At 44.1% G+C, this 17,466-nt stretch overlaps 1 protein-coding gene across 2 annotated transcripts in view; it reads right to left on the reverse strand.

Moving 5' to 3' along the window:
* The window catches only part of TAF2 (TATA-box binding protein associated factor 2), a 2,148,555-nt gene that overhangs the window by 1,510,051 nt on the left and 621,038 nt on the right, over nt 1–17,466 (reverse strand). For both annotated transcript variants that reach the window (XM_069621552.1, XM_069621551.1), the window contains exon 12: nt 7,086–7,240. In XM_069621552.1, the coding sequence (XP_069477653.1) occupies nt 7,086–7,240 (155 nt within the window). The remainder of the gene's footprint in view (nt 1–7,085; nt 7,241–17,466) is intronic.

Here is a 17,466-nt window from a genome sequence, read left to right on the forward strand (position 1 = left end):
AGAAAGAGTGACCATCTTGAACTTGTCCTTCCTGAGGAACTTTTTCAAACGACGCAAGTCCAAGATGGGTCTTAGTCCTCCATCTTTCTTGGGAATCAAAAAATATGGGGAATATCAGCCCTTGTTCCTCTCCGCTAAAGGCACTAGTTCCATAGCGCCTTTCTCCAGCAGAGTCAAGATTTCCTGCACAAGGAGCGGATCCGGAATCTTCAAAGAGAGCTTCCCCAGTGGATTGTCGTGAGGCCGATTTAGAAAGGGTAGGCAGTAACCATGGGTTATTGTCTACAGAAACCATGCATCTGAAGTAATGGCTCGCTACTCTTCGAGATGCTGAGACAGTCTACCACCAACTGGCGAACAATGAGACCTGGCCTCATAGCTGTTTCGGAGCGGGTGTGGCAGCGCCTGAAGGCAAAGAGGCAGCTGCTTGAGCGGCTTCAGCACCTCTTTCCCGTCCACCACGAGGACCTTTACGGTGGCCCCTTTGACTGGCCGCTCCTCTCGCTCTACCAAATCAGGAGTAGTAATGAAAGGAACCCCTCCACTGCTGTCCCTTAGGATGAAACGGCAGTGGTTGACGCACAGCTGCACCCAAAGATTTAGCAGCTGCTTTGGAGGTCTGAAACCTCTCAAGGCGCTCATCAGGCTTGCTGCCAAACAAATGAGAACTGTCAAAGGGCATGTTGAGAAGACGGGCCTGCACATCCTGTGCACACCCTGATTTCTGCAACCACGCAAACCTGCGTATCACGGTGCTCGCAGCCATGGACCAACTGACACAATCAGCTGTGTCCAACCCAGACTGAAGGGATTCAGACATGGCATCCTTGCCATCCTGCACAATAGCAAAGAACCCATCCCTTTCTTCCCCTTCGGGAATATGCTCTGCCGCCAGAGAGAGAGAATTCCACACAGTGTGCGATAATTTGGCTAAGGCACAGGTGGAGTTGGCCGATTTAAGCGCCATACTCCCAGCCGAAAATACATTGCGTGCCCATCCGTCAAAGCGCTGGTCGTCCCCATCTGGAGGGATGGTAGGGTACGCTGCCTACCTCGAGGTGGCCGTGGCTGCCTTGACCACCAAACTCTCAGAAGTGGAGTGTGTGGATAGGTAGCTGGGGTTGCTACCTAATGGGCAGTATTTCTTAGTCAATTACTCGTTGATCGCCAAAGAGACTCTGGGGTGTTCCAAGTAGCAGCCACCCTTTTCTGTAATGCCATGTGAAAAGGAAACACTGGGTCAGTGGACGGACCCTGATCTAAAATGTCAGTCAGGTCCTCCTGATCGAATTCAACTGGAGGGCCGGACCACCCTAGATACTCCGTAACTCTCGACATCAACCTCCTATAGGAGGATTCAGCATGAGCCCCATGCTCAGGTATACCGAACTCCATCTCGGGAGATGTGTCCAGGCCACTAGCATGTAAAGATTGATGCAGATCCTCCATCTGAATGTCTTCAGAAGAGACCATGTCAGGAGCTTCAGGAGCGTCACCAGGAGCATCGAAAGGCTCGAACTCCACATCAGATCTCTCCTCAACCTCATATGTCCTGCAGGGAATGAAAGAACTTCTTCCTAGGGACAGGAGCAGACCTGGAGTCAAGAATAGGCCTCACAGTCTTAGACAGAGCCTTTCTTGGAGGATCCACAGCTCTAGGGGCCTCCACCTGAAAATTCAGGCCTGTAGGCCCCGATGGCGTCGAGGGTGCTGACGGCGTCGACAAGGGTGCTGAGGGCTCCGAAGGCCCAACCGAGGGCAAGGCCCCGACAGCCGCACTCGACGGACACGACAGTGACATAGTCGACGCCTTCCCAGACTTCGACGGTCTCGTCGGGGACAAAGACCGCGACCTGAATCTAGAATGTCTCTGGCGATCTCCCTGAGCCATGCCCGAATGGAACATCGACAGTTCCCGATGTTTATCGCGCCGACTGCCCGGTCCCGAAGGCGAGCGAGTGTCGGTCCGAGACCGTTCCCTGCTGGCTTCAACCGAAGGCACGGATGGAACAGTGCCTTGAGATTGAAAATTCTCCAGCATTTTCTCCCTGAATGCCTCCCACTCCTCCGGAGCAGAGGATTTAGTGGGGCAAGCCACTTTCCTCGCAGAGCCATCCTCCATCGAGGACGGGGAAGACGTCCGGTGACGGTGATTCCGGGAGTGCCTCGACGAGGACGAGTGGCGAGAACCGCTCCGGGACCGAGAGCCCCTGGATTCCCTCCGACGGGGAGAGTCACCCCTTGAGTCGTCGGTGGAAAGACCAGTAGTCTTTTTGGATTTACGGGGTTTGGATACCCGACCTACCTGCAACTTCCCATTACGCTCCCGAAAGGCCTTGGCAGTCAGCGACTGGCACTTCGAGCAGTCGTCCATGTCGTGGCTCTCGCTCAGATACCACAAGCAGATACGGTGCAGGTCAGTGATGAACATATTGGAGTTACAGTCCAGGCACTTTCTGAAGCTCGACCGCGGGGTCGGTGGTGTAGAAGAAGACATTATCGAAGATAACATGAGCCGTGCTGAGTTCTCAAAGCAAACACGTTTATGGAAAAAATGGAAATGTGACTACGGGCGCTGTGCCTGCTACTTATTACATCCGATGACATCACCCTCGACGGAGGCCTTCGAGGAAAATCGACCCAACGCAGGACGCCCTCTGCCGAAATGTTTCCAAAGCAGCACAGCTGTGGACATTACATGTCAAAGATGAGGAATACGTTGGAGGACACAATCCATTCGAAACACTTGTATAGAGGCGCGTTATAAATGCCATATCATATAATGATAGCCATCCCAGATCCGCGAACCCTTAAGAGATCATCCTGTACAGTCAACAGTGCCGTTTCTGTCCCAAACATGGGCCGAAAGCCTGACTGAAAGCAATCCAGCAGCCTCTCCTTTTCTACAAAAGTTTGCAGCTGGGAGGTAACCAACTTTGCCCGGATTTTCCCCGGCCACAGGAGGCCTGCAACCGGTTGGTAATTCTGAAGACCGGTGGGGCCAAAATTTTGTTTCTTTAGTAGTGGCGTGATAATGGAATTCTTCAGCCTCTACGGCACCATCCTCTGGCCTAAGGATTTATTTATAAAATCTGTAATGAAAGGGGAAACCTCATGCGCCATCCGCCTTGCTGCATACGCGGGCATAGGGATAGGGAGTCATTTGTGTGTTTCAAAGCTAAAATAAGTGTTTGCACATAGTCCTCTGTCACCGAATGGAGATCAAATAGTACACCACATTCCCACAGCTCAGCCTGTATTGGAAATAGGGAGTCCCCCAATCCGGGGCAACCAAGTCTAGAGTGACATGGAAGTTCAGTTTGAAGCTTATCCCAAATATTCTCATGAATAAGTTCAATGTAATCTTTAAAAACTGTGTTAAAAATATTGGCTTGTGCTCAATCGATGACACCATACAACTTGGTTGGCAGAACCTGGATATGATTAAAAAACAGCTCCCTAGACTGATTATTTGCAGCACTTATTTCCTTATGTAAATACTCCCTCTTTTCCTTGGAAATTGCTTGTTTGTAGTTCTTTAGGGCCATTTTGGCCCTGCCACCACCCTCTGGGGTTCTACCCTACGTCCATTTCCTGTCAGTTGACCGGACCGATCTACGCAAAGGCACTACACATTCTGAGTAAGCCAAGGTTTTTAGGTCTTTTTTTTCTTACATTTCAGAGGTGTACTTTTACAACAAATTGCCTCTAAAATCCAAGTACTAAATATATAAGTAATAAAAAATTCCTCGCTAGATCGTAAGGCATCAATTGATGCAAGATTTCCCTTTACCTGTGCTGCTGAAATATTATCTAGATCTTAAAAAGTACGGGCTTGTGCCGGTGGTCTGTTTCTACTTTTTAATTTCCCCCGTTTTCAGGGAGACAAAGTGTATAAAATGGTCAGACCAATGAGCTGGGAGAGTCCCCGTCAGAACTGTGCTGCTGCCTCTCGTCAGTAGCACATCGAAGCAGTGCCATTAATATGAAATGGGCAGTCGCCAATGGATGCCTCCCTCTGGAATGGCCTCTCTGCCCCACATAGACCTGAGCCGGATCACCTGAAGTTCCGGAAGCTGCACAAGATCTTCCTCTTCTCTCTTCCTCTCCCCTCTTAATCTGCTGTCTGCTCTTCCTGACTGGTGGCATCGTTGCCCTCAGAATCACACAGGGTACCCTACCCCGCTACCACCTACCAGTCACCCTGCACTGCCTTCTGGCCTACCCTGCACTCCCATCTGGGACTGAACCCAGGTAGTCATCTGCCGTCCTCACACTTACTCAGAGCCCTGCTGCCCTGACTGCACTTCCCCTTTAACCCCTTCACTGCAATTCTCCCCTCACCCCTGCACTTCTTCGTTGCACTTGCATGATCTGAATATCACAAGGTCTAGTAAGATTGTTTGTCTTGTCTTCCCTTCGTCTCCCCTCCTTGTTTTGCTGTGCCTAGAAACACTTGTGTAAAGGTGCGTTATAAATACCAAATCACAGCATATCATAGGAACACGATGCTTTGCATTGTGTCTCCTTAGAAATCAGCACTAAACACTAGACTGCTATAGGTAATTAGCTAATTCATGGTTGGGCAAATTATCTGTCATGTGATATGATATGGAATTTATAACGCGCCTGTACACAAGTGTTTCTAGGTGCAACAAGACAAGGAGGGGGAAACAAAGGGAGGACAAAATAACAATCTTACTAGGCATTGTGTCATTCAGATCGCGCAAGTGCAGGGAAGGGGGACTGTGCCAGGCAGGAGGGGAAGTGCAGTGAACTCACAAGTGCAGCCAGCGGGGCGCTCGTAAATGCAGAGAGAAGGGACTGTAGGGTTGCAGATACAGACCCTTAAGTGCTGGGGAGCCCGGAGGCAGTGCAAGGGCAACTGGACAGAAGGAGCCTGGGCCCGAGTTCAGAGGGTGACCAGGTGACCAGTGCGTGGAGCCGTCAGGTGCATCAGCAGGGGAAAGGAAGAGAGAAAGTGGAGGCGAAAAGGAAGGTCTTGAGTTGTTACTGGAACCGGAGGTAGTTCTGCTCAAGTTTGAAAGAGGCACAGAGGCTGTTCCAGAGGGAGGCCCCACCTGAGGAGAAAGACCTGCCCCAACTCTCTGCTTGAAGAAGCGTCTGACCCTCAGAGAGTTGGAGGTGGATGAACAGACAGCTCGAGAAGGAAGATGTTTTGAAAGAGAAAGTTGGAGGTAGAGCGGCCCTAGGCCCCAGAAAACCTTGTGGGTGATGCACAGGGTCTTGAAGTTGATCCTTGCAGCCACGGGGAGCCAGTGAAGAGATTTCAGAGCTGGAGAGATATGATCCCTGGGCTTGTGGCCAAGGACAAGTCTTGCAGTCCTGTTCTGTGGATAACTTGTAAAGGTCGAAGAGTAGAGGCAGGAAGATTTAGAAAGAGGCTGTTGCAATAGTCCAGCCTAGAGAGAACTAGAGCTCTGAAGCCAGCGAGCTTCTGGGGGGGAAGTGAGAAAGGGAAGAATACCTCTGAGGAGGTGCAGCTGATAGTTTGACTTCTTAGAGACATCAGAGATGTGATGAGAGATTATGTTGGTCCCCTGTAACCGATGGATCATACCAATAATCCACTGGGCGTTAGCTAACTTTTCTCATACCCAATCTATTACGATTCCTTGTCATAAAGGCGTCCTACTAATATCTCCTGTAGCTTCTCAATTTAAAAAGAGACTTCTTTCCACAGAACATCTCCATGTGAACTTGGATGCAGAAATAGAAATTTGCTGTCTTGAAAGCTCTAATTATTGCAGGAGCAACTATGCCATCTTCCACAATGGCGCAGGCAATACTAATCAAATAATTATTTGCCGACATAAGCACTCAGAAGGTTTGAAGCAACCTGTCTGGTTGCTCGGAACCTCGGCAATAACCGCTGGTATTGCTAATTCCAGCCATCTTAGTGCATCACACTTCTATTTACTGCACTTAACAGTGCCTCTACAGTGATGGTGGCGATTCCATTGTTTGCTCCTTCCCTCACTGAACCCGACAATGGCTTTATAGAAATGGAAAGTGGGCTCGTTTGTGCGCTGAATGCATTGTATAATGTACGAATAAAATAAAAGTAGCCATGGTGCTAATTGCCTTAGAACCCGTCATAGTTGGCTGTAAAGTTAAAGGCAATGGAGACCACGCGAAAGGCCGTCACACATTAACGCACTACTATAAACAAAAATAGCTGGCTGCTTCGATGATGCTCGTAGCTGACGCTTCAGTTTCCGTTCTTTTTAGGTTCAAATATTAGCCAATCGCTTCATGCACAACATCTTATTGAATCTAGGGTAAACTATTTGTCAATCAGTACATTTGGTTTACCATTTGGTAGATGCAGAATATGACCCTGTGTTTCTATGGTAAAGTTAACCAATTTATTTTAAACTGCATTTGTGTCCTGCATGACAATATTCTTTATCAAATAAATACACAAATACTGTGTGGATCACCTTAGAACCACGAGGTTATTAAACAAGTCTCATTTTATATGGCTTACTCGAATGAGCCCACCCAATTGGCATTGCATTCTAAAATCTGGCATTTACACCGAAAGGGACTTCATTTCCACAAACAGGTTATTTGTTGCTATGTCTATCCCAGACAGGATTCTTTATATTCCATAGTGCAATGCCCTTGATTTCACACTAGCACAACGATGGTGTATAAAAATCGCATAGGTTTCGTCTTTGCAGGTGGACATTTTCTATCGACTTTGTCAAGCAAATGAAACCTCTCGTCATCTACGTGAAACTTAAAGACCGACATAGAAACGTTTGACATACATTTCAGGCATGCAAGTACATCAGGGTTATTTTCATCTTCATTAAATGGAAAAGACTGCATTGTCACATTAGCTTCGCATTAAAATACAGCACACAGAAAAAACCTTTCACATGTGAAGTGCAGCATACACACATTATAGTGGCATTTGAATGGTGCGCTGATGATTTAATGTTTGTCATTTAGGTGCCTTTTACATTCAAGGCATGGTCCCGGACTCGTGCTAGTGAGCAGCTACAAGGGTTCTCTTAGCACAATGAATTAAACGCACAGTGACCATGAAAGGATACACCCACTGCTTTATTAAAGGCTGGATGTCTTTGCCAGAGACGTTGGAAATAGATTTCAAAAATCCAGATGTGGAAACCAGCATTTGACTCCACATGTGGGACTGGAACTTCTGCGAGGAGGCAGTGCTGGCCAGACTCAATAGCTTGTTGAAAACCTACAACAAAAGGCACAAATAGCATGCGTTGCTCTTCATTTTCAAAGAAACTTCATTTCTGAATAAGACACGTTTACACAATAGCGCCTTAGAAGTGAACTCCCAAAGCACTGTTCAGAAATTGTTATTCAAAAATTAAAAAATTGCATTTAACACACATTAATGATTACATTGACTGTTACATCAGCTGCGTTCTATTTTGGTAGTTCTGGAACTTCGCTGTAAAGGTATTGAACAGAGTCGTGTTTTAAACAACTTCATCATTACATGGAGTGTCACGCGCTCATTTAGATTTGGTGGGGTGGCCAATTGCCAAGGTGAAGGACAACGTTATGGAAACAAGGAGTTGGTGCCCCGGGTCATTTTTGGTTCAGTTATAAGAGGGATTATGATGGCGCAGTCACTGTTGCCAGAGAAGACTTTGTATTCCCGAGGCAGCGCTGGCCCCCACTACATGGCCTAGAAGTTCAGAAAGCCAGATGAACTACGGATATCAAATACATTAAAACAGCTGTGACAGAAACGCAATTTGTGAATAGACGGCAGTACCATCTTGAACATCAAAGGAACAGAATGCAGAGTGTGCCATTTACAAAAAAAGCAATAGCTAAAGGAAATGCTACATCCACTTTATAAATATTCGCACTTTCTGGCACTGCTTCACCATTTGTTTGGAGAAATGAATGCCCGTATTTTCTGAAAGCCTTTCAGTATGGCATTAGTCTATATCCACCCGCAACTCTGATTTGCTGTACATCAAAATAAGGCCCAATGATTATGTTCACTGCCCTGAAACTGGGAATGCTTAGCTAGTTGCCCAGGTAAAAGGGCCATCTTCTGATGTAACACACAAACAACCAACCTCTTTGTTCACTGCAGAACAGCAGGTTGAGAATCCTATTTTAATTATTTTATGTTGTTTCAAATTTTATCCAAAATCCTCTACACAGCACCAAACTTTACAAAGGAACAATGAGAAAATAAATCAAAAGGTGGAACAAGTGTATTGGGGACAGTCTGAATTCATTTTTCAAAAGCAAAATGGTATTAATCATCTAGGAGAGGCGGTCGTTCTGGAGGAAGCAGGGAGAAGCTGAGGTACTTTGAGGAACTGATCAAGATGGGAAATTATGGTTTGAAATTTACTGTTAAAGAGAGGGAGGCGGGAGCGAGAGAGGGGACCCGCAAAATGGCTTAGGGTGAGGGTGGAGCCAGGTGCTGGCTAGCTGTTCTTATGCCAGGTCAGAGAAGATATTGTAAGAGGAGTGAGTATGTCACAATTTATTACACGGCACACACAAGCCAGGGATCTCCTTCCCCTACAATGAGTGTGACGCACAATTTGAGAAGGCCTCCAGCCCGTCTCGCACCCAACCTCCACAAACACCCAGTGTCACAATGGACTAGGAACCAGGCCGGTTTGCATCAATAAAATATTAATTAATTTATTATTTAATGTCAAATTCGAATAAACAGCTTACATCAGCCACCAATGGCAACACAAAGACAAATATCTGTTTTGGTCACGCAGCACACTGAGATAACTCAAAATATACAGTATACGAATTTACTTTCACTTCTTTCATCACCACCAGAGCACAGTTCAAAACACACAAAGAAAGTGAATGCAAACAAACAGGAAAGTGTATGTGCACCAAATGATGCTCGAGTCCCAGCAACCCTGCCCATCGTGCCCCCCACCCCCACCTCCTCCCACAAACATCCACTAGGCTTGGGATGGAAGGTAGTAGCAAGGAGTAGGAGCACAAGGTAAAGATTGGATTTGGGATGTTGTTCACAGAAACAATATGGGGAGTAAGCAAAGAATGGGAAAATTAATTTTAAGAGCACAATGGAAGAATGGGGTCTTTATTATTTATCACAACTGCTATGGGAAAGAACAGAAGAGACTTTGTACTTAAAAGACAGGTAGGGCTTTAGAGAATACTAGTCAGCACCCAAAGGGAAAAATCGGTTTTAGGATGTTCAACACATGGACAATGGGAAAGAAAAGGCAAACGAACATTCGTTTTTACCTCACAATAGGGAAAGAGGAACAAAAGGGGGAAATCGTTTTTTGGGATATGGAGCACAATTTCAAGGGGAAAGAAAATGCAAAAGGAATTTGTTTTTACTGATGCTTAAAATGACAGGCAAGCTCTGGGAAAGGGCATAGCGCACAAGAGGAAAATCGGTTTTGGGTTAGGATGACAGATGCAATGGCAAAATACAGCTGCAGATGGAAATTCGTTTAGCAGAGCACAATTTAAACACGGACAAATTTGTTTCTCAGATCACAATGGGATTCATTATTTTGGGCCACACTTTATGACTATACTAATTCACAATACACTGGGAAAAGATGGTTGGTTTTGAATTCCAACAATACAAATCCTGTGAAATAAAAGGGGAATTTAATTGATTTACCTAAAAAAATACACAATGGATTTACACAGGCAAATTGGGATTCTTCAATGGGGCGATGACTGAAATACAGGCAAATAGGAAGGGGATTTTCAATGGGAAAATCTCTAAGGCAATGCCGAAAGGATATAGGGCATACACAATCTACGACTTGGGGTATTGCTACTTACAGGAGAGGTCTGTGCTGGACTTGAGAGAGCGTCAGAGCACCACTGCTGGGACAGCCAATGGGGTCAGTCAGGATTCTTTCTTTCCTCTGAGGGTTCCCAAGTCAGCTACTGAGTCTCCTGGCTTCTCTGCAAGATTAGGCCTCACTGCCAGTGCTGGAATGTTCCTCCAGATTTCGGCAGTGGAGCAGCTCAGAGGTTAGTAGAAAGAGTCCTGATCTGAGGTGGGGTTACTTAGTTATAGGGCAAATTACCACACTAATGTGTCGTAGTTCCCGCAGAAGGGATTGGTTAATGAATAGTACACTCCCATCTGGCTGCAGATAGGTCTAGAAAATGTGGGAGTGCTTTAGGACAACAGGGGAGGAGACCACTCCATCATCTTACTTTGACAGGGGGGATTGGTCTGGTTCAGGGACATAGAAATCTCACTGCATAACAAGTGCCTTTATCTCCATATTTTGACACATATGATGGCATTTTGGAAACCTATATTTTACTGCTAGTCAAATGACACTACTCTGGAGTTTGTAGGTCATTCCTGTGCAGAGCTATAGTTTCTTCATTTACTCCAGAATTATATTAGTGAAAAATATGGCCCTTGGTGGGCGGCATATCAATCATATTTTGCATGTTTTACTCAACTTCCCATCTCATATTTATAAAGAGGGCCACGTGACGTTTTTATTAATAACTTTTGGTATGTTGGTCCCACACATTTTATTTGGGAGGAGCAGAAGCAGTTAGCCGACACCTTTTCAGAAATCCTACTGACTATTGTGCGACAAATATTACACAATGAAAACCATGTCGCTCATTTTACACAATGGACAGTCTATCCCCTCCTTGGCCCTGGCCCCCAACCTTGCAAGTCCCTGTTCCTGGCTGTGCTGTCAAGAGGGGCTCTGTTGAGATTAGCTAGCACATTCCAAGGGCTAATGAACAGCTAAGGCGTTTTTTATTGCAGCTTGGAGGGCCAGGGGCTATAAAGGCTGAGGAACAGACCTTTATCTTGTCCATGCCGCAAATGTGATCTCTAATGGAATTTAAGGTTGTATTTTTAAGAGGAGGCACTCATGTTTGAAGTGATACCAGGCCTAAATCCGCATGACAACCAAGGAAGGAATGCAGTTTCACATTTCAAGAAATCACAAGCACAGAAAAACCCATGGCCTGCCCCACTTAGCCAAAATTGCCTCTTAACTCACATTTTTGCCTTTGAATAAGCTCTTGAAATGCACACAATTTTTATCATGTAGACGTGTCATTGCAAAGTTGTCCCTTACATACAGCTATTAAGGAAGACCTCATAATTGGCATTTATATGCATCTCAATGTTTTGAAGCCCAATTTCACTCCTTTTTGCTTTGAAAGTGCAGGGCCTCAATTCTACATTATTTCAGCGCAGGCCTTTTTCTTAGGGGAAAGTCCCCCCACTGACTCCAGCCTTTTATTTCTGGCTTCCAGGGGCGATTTCACCCCACAGTTAGGAGAGCAGTGTATTTTATGTATGAAGTGGCAATTACGGTCAGATTTGTAGGCAAAGAGGAGCTATAAGCAGGAACTCAATTTAGACTTGGCAGAGGTCAGAAGGCATACCAGAGAAGGGGCACAGGTGAGAGGTGGAAAGGAAGGCTGGTGCAAATAGACCAGTGCAGTGGCCTGATGCTGGCTGCTTTGTGCTTGTGCAGTCTATCCGTCCACTGTGTACTTTAATACGGTGCATGTCTTTCTAGAACAGTTCATGTTGGAGGGTGAAAGATGTGAATGTTTATATGGGGATATGGGCAACGGAAGAGGCTGGAAGGACTGTCAGTGTTGCGGGGACCAGAAATAAGAGACTGAAAGAAGCATAATTTGTCTAGATAAACAGATAGTGATAGAAGAGACTGAGTGCTTGTCGAAAGTTATGAGGTTAGAACAAAATATTTAGCAGGAAAATTAAAGGGCAAAGGAGCTGTTCACTGCAATAATCACGGTAAGGTTGAAAGAGTCAAAGACATTTGGGAGCTTTTGGTTCAGAAGAGGGGGAAGGGCACTTGGCAGACCTGTAATAAGGACTGTTTGATGTGCATTGCTTGCATTTTACTCTAGCAAATGAGAAGATAATAGTGAGTAGTGGGAACGGGGGGGACAAGATGGTGATTGTCACGTGGGAGTTATCCAAGAGTAATTGGTTGATGTTGTAGGGTGCTATGGGTCAAGTGGGTTTCCACTAGTGCTAGTGTACAGCCAAGGCGCACACACTAAATTCAGGTTCAAGTTTATTCATTTATACAGCACACTCAGCAATTTAAATGGATTCTAACGGCTACATCTCCAAGAAAGGGTGGCTATTAAAGGCAGGAAGAGAGAAAGGAAAGGGTGTTGGATAAGGCAGAGATAGTAAAGGAATTAGATGTTCCACTTGGGCCTGAAGATGGATGGCATTGGTCAGGATCTCAAGGATCAGTGGAGAGTTAAATGTATGCGTAGGAGCAATGAGGAACTGTCTTATTCTTGTTATTGGCGGATAAGGTCTAGGTTTAAGTTACCGGTGATAGGAGTAAGACTGATTGATTTAAATGAAATGGGATTATGTTTTTGAGGAGAGAACAATTCAATTAATGCTGTATTTATGGGAGACGAAATAGTTGAGTCAAGTGTTTTTAGTATTGATTTATTTTTTATTTGCATTTATAGTACTCAAAGCACTTTACACAATTTGATGTTGCACTCAAATGTTAAAAGAAAAAGAAAAGTAAGTACAATTTAAATTACATTACAATAGCAAGACATTCCAAGTTTAGAGTGTAAAATTAATTCAAATATTTCTCTAAAATCATTCTTATGTATTAAAAAAGAAAAACAACGCCCTTTCTTACAGATGGCTGACTAAACACAGGTCGATATCGGCCTGTTCTACTACCTTATTTAAAGTCAGAGAAGATTTTCATCAGAAATCTAACCAGTGCTAATATAAGAGCCAGTTGAGAACTTGTCATTAACCTATTCCATAGATTATTTGAAAGTACTTGAGCAGTTGAATGTATTAAAGGGCCTCAATTCAGAATCCTATAATTGCTGGATGCTGGACCATCCATCACAAGATGGTAAAGGATCTCCAAGGGTTCTGTACCGCATAATCGACACCCTCGAAGTTCCTTAGGTATACCTAATATAGGTCAGATGACTTCCAGTGTTTGCAAACAATGTAATCAAAATTTAAAATACCAATCACTATAGACTTGCGATGGAAATTTCCTGAGATAGGTTCTTAGTTCTTTCATTCTGAGAAAAAAAGATTTCCTTCTCTTTGTATAAGTTTTATTTCTGCAGATCCTGACTATCCATCAACGTATTGTTTTGTTTTTCGTAACGTGGTCAGAGGCAAGTCCATCAAGATCTACCATTGTAATAAATGTTTAGCATCTTCTCTTACATTTCCTCATAAAAGAGTTGGAGTCCTTCATTAAAAGTTCTAAATATGTCCGTCTTCAATAGCTTATTCAACAGAGATTAGCTTCTCTTGATTTACTATGCCCACCAAGACAGCAGATCCAATTCCAATCTAATTCTACTGATGGGACCGATGACGGGATTCCCAATATTTGTTTTAAAATTCTACCTTCCAATAAATCAAAGAATGTCCTGTTCCTGAAGTTTGCCAATTCACTACCATACAATAGCAGACATTTTTAGCCTATAGAATTCAATTGCGGGAATCAATGAGTACTCACATAGTTTGCTCTTCACTGACTTTATCAATGAGACTTAGGAGTGGGTCTTCTCTTCCATTCTTAATTTATATATCTTTCAAATTGCCTTTTTACTGAAATTACAAACCCCAGGTAACAAAGTGACTCTACTTTTGTTATTTCCTCTTAATTCAGCATCCACACATAACCTTTTGTATTTCTACAGGTGGTACCTCTCATACGTATAATTTAACTGGGTTGATAATTTACATTAAAGTAAGACTCAACTCCCAGTAGTAGGCGTTGCAACCCCGCCGGAGTGAAGTCCATCAATATAAGGTAATCTGCATAAACAATGCAGTTTACATTCAAGTCAGACCATTTAGGGGAGTATCCCAGCCAGGACATGCTTTCCTGCAACAAATCTGCTAAGTAGAGATTAAATAAAGTTGGGGCAAGAACGCAGCCCAGGCAAACTCCTTTCTCTAAAGGAATGATATGATATTTTATTTGCATCACGCTCATACACAAGTGTTTCAGGGCGCGACCAGGCAAAGGGAGGGAAACACGGGAGGAACAAACACAATGATCTTACTAGGCCCAGTGACTTTGAGAACGCGCAAGTGCATGGAAAAGGGGATAAAAGGAGGAAGTGCATGGAAGGGGGGAGAAGTGGAAAGTGCAGAACAGAGGAGAGAAAGGAATAAGTAAAATAAGTAAATAAAGGCGATGAACAGTGGAAGTGCAAACAGTAAGTGGCAAGTGCTAGATTGGTCGGATAGGGTATATCTGATAAGTGCAGAAGAAAAGTGGAAGGGGGACTGTATGGGTACAGATACAGGCCCCAGTGCAGGGGTGACCCGGAGGCAGTGCAGGAAGGTGCAGGGTGAGCAGGTGCCTAGGCCCAAAGGACAGAGCGTGGACAATTGAACAGTGCAGAGGGAGAACACAGATCAGCAGGGGAGAAGAGGGGCAAAGGCAGAAGCAAAGAGGAGGGTCGTGAGGTGCTTCCGGAACCGAAGATGGTTCTCCTCAAGTTTCAAGGGGGCCGGGAGGCTGTTCCAGAGGGAAGCCCCAGCCGAAGATGGAGATAGTCCTCGAAAGCTCTCCTCTAGTACTTAGTCAGACTTTTGCTGCATTGCCAGCATACAATAACTGTATCATGCGCAGTAGGCCTAAATCAATCCCCCAAGTAGTTAATTTCTGCGACAACCTTGTTATATTTACATTATCAAAAGCAGAAGATAAGTCTATCGCTACCACATACAGTGTTCTTCCAAAGTTGCCCCCTATATCAGAGATGCAGGTTGACAACAGGGCCAAACCACTCAAAACCGTTCCCACCCGTTTCCAGAAACCAGTTTGTAGTGGATTAAATCTCTGTGTTCTCGGCCCATGCCGTGAGCTCCCTTAAAACTAGAGTTGCAAACAAATTGGAGGAGTCAATCAATGAAATTGGTCGATAGCTTGATGGATCTTCCCTCTTACCCTTTTTAAATATTGGCACCAAAGTCGCTTGTGTCCAAAATATAGGACAATGTCCTCCAATGGCTGTGTGTGAGAACCCTTTATACAAAATCTCAGACCACAACACTGGATTATTCTTGAAAATTCCATTGGCCACACCATCAGGACCACTGGCTCTGGAATTATTCAACTTTCCAATTACCGTTTCAATATCGGACCCACCGAACGTGAAAGCCAATCTAAACTGCTCATTACTCTCAATGGGGCACCCACCCATATAAACAATAGTGGCCTTCAACTTATTGATAACATATACACCTCTTCTGAAACACAGCAGGATTGAACATAAGGTTGGGTCTAATTTTTATTAATTGAATGCGCATCTTTCCTGACAATCGTATCTATCAGGACCTGTTCTTTCCAATGTATTTTTGAATCCCATTTTTGGTTTAAGATCTTTTTTTGCTTGATCATTCCCTCCCCGCCCCTGGGACATTACAGTGTGTTTAGTCAACTTGTTGATGGCTCTCCGAAGTTCGCACTTTCTTATTTTTATTTCTGTATCAAACTGGTTTCTGGGGCATTGGATAACGACCTGCTGAGACCAATTAAAGTTGTCATTACACAGTCTACCCAATGTAGTAGTAAATCTGGGAACTCTGCAAGAGAGGAATAACAATTTTTCTCTTCTTAAGTAAGATTATTCCACCAATTCTTTAAAAGATGGTTTACCTTGTTATGGTTACTATTGAGTTTAACAACCATTTCTGGTCCCCGTTACAATTAACTGCTTCGGTCTCAAACACGGACTCACATCTTGCTCTCCACTTCTATGAAGGGCTAATTTCAACATTGCACGATCACTATGGCAGGTTCTTTCTATCTCAAAATTGTGAACGTCTTCACACGCAATGTCCTTTAAGAAGATATAACTTATAATGGCCGAGGATATCAAACTAAACCAGGTTGGTGCCTCCTTCAACCTTGCGTCGAACAACAGGTTTGTTTGCAAAACCCTGACCTAGAGAGGAATTGCGACCATAGCCTCCTTTGATTTCCCTAGCTCTACTGAAATCTTTAAGTCAGTATAATCACAGTTATATAGACATGTTCCTCATAGGAAAGATCAGTGACTAAACGTTTGCAAACATTTGCAAATCCCCACCTAAAATCACAGGGCTACCATTTTTATACTTCTACCAATCAATCAGTACATTCTCAATATCATTCAACACTTCACTTATCTCAGAAAGAGATCCATTGAAGTAGATATTAAGTAGGAAGATATTGAATTGTTTGCCGTACCTAAAATCTGTTACCATTATGGCCAACACAGTATCTGAGTAGCACCTCAAGTTTATATGAGAGAGGTATTTTTTAATATTTACAGCTGTTAACATCCCTCCCATAGGTCTCCCCCTTGAACCTTTCTTGGCAATCTTATTTTCCATATAAACCATCTATAACTGGAAAACCATGTTCATTTCAACATTCAGAAACAAGCTATTTCCACGAGAGTTCCAACTCAAAATGTTAGTTACTTTTTCTTAAAACCACCCGGTTCCTGATGTTGTCGGGAGTGCAGAAGAATGGCATCCCCAAATTGCAAATTGTGAGTCGCGAGTGACTTGCCTCAGCTGATTAGATTCAAAGTAGCACCTCACTGTAATGTCACAATGGATGACCCCCTTTTTGATCAACGTGAGACCGATGGGATTAATAGCTCTCAAAACTTTTTACTATGATATCCTCTTCTTGATCACTCACCAGCTTCTCGAATAAGTGAGTGAAAATTGACTGCTAATTTTCCGACACATACATAGTCGAATAAGTGGACACATTTTATATCCGATTGCAGATAATTCTGGAATTTTAGATAATAGTGCAGTATTTTTGCTCTGTTGAGAGGGGTGTCCCAATCTACCCCGAACACTGATTCAAAGATAATTGGTCAAATCATTCCTTCTTTTCATCTACCGTAGGGTTCGACCACTGTGTTTTTTCTTATACACACACAAACCCTTGCTTTGGTAGTCTCTTGCCCACTCTTCCACGGAGTTCCTTGTTATGCCCATTAGTATCAGCATTCCTCAGGCTCTTCACCTTATCCGATAATGGATTGTTAGAACTCCCATTTCAATGAGTTTTTATGCAACAAGTCCTCTCTCTTTTTACTACCCCCCTCTGTTTGCATCGTCAGATCAACATTAGGAACCATGCCTCTAGTCACCATATTCATTACTTTTCTTGTTACTTTCTTAACTTTCTGTGGGTTTCTATTGCTGGGGTGATTCAGGGCTCCCCAGGGCGTGGAAGTTACTTTTAAAATGGTTCCAGGTACGTTACTCCCCAATGCCCCTCCAGAGAGATTTGTTTTTTCATTCTGACTATCATCAATAGTAATTACGTTCCCTTAAATTACAATGCCCCCAACCCCCTCTACATTGTTCTCCATCTTTGGTAGCATACATGATTTTCCTTAAAAACTGCA

This window comes from Ambystoma mexicanum, chromosome 5q (genome assembly GCF_040938575.1).
Source record: "Ambystoma mexicanum isolate Mex_15411 chromosome 5q, UKY_AmexF1_1, whole genome shotgun sequence".
Lineage (NCBI taxonomy): Eukaryota > Metazoa > Chordata > Amphibia > Caudata > Ambystomatidae > Ambystoma > Ambystoma mexicanum.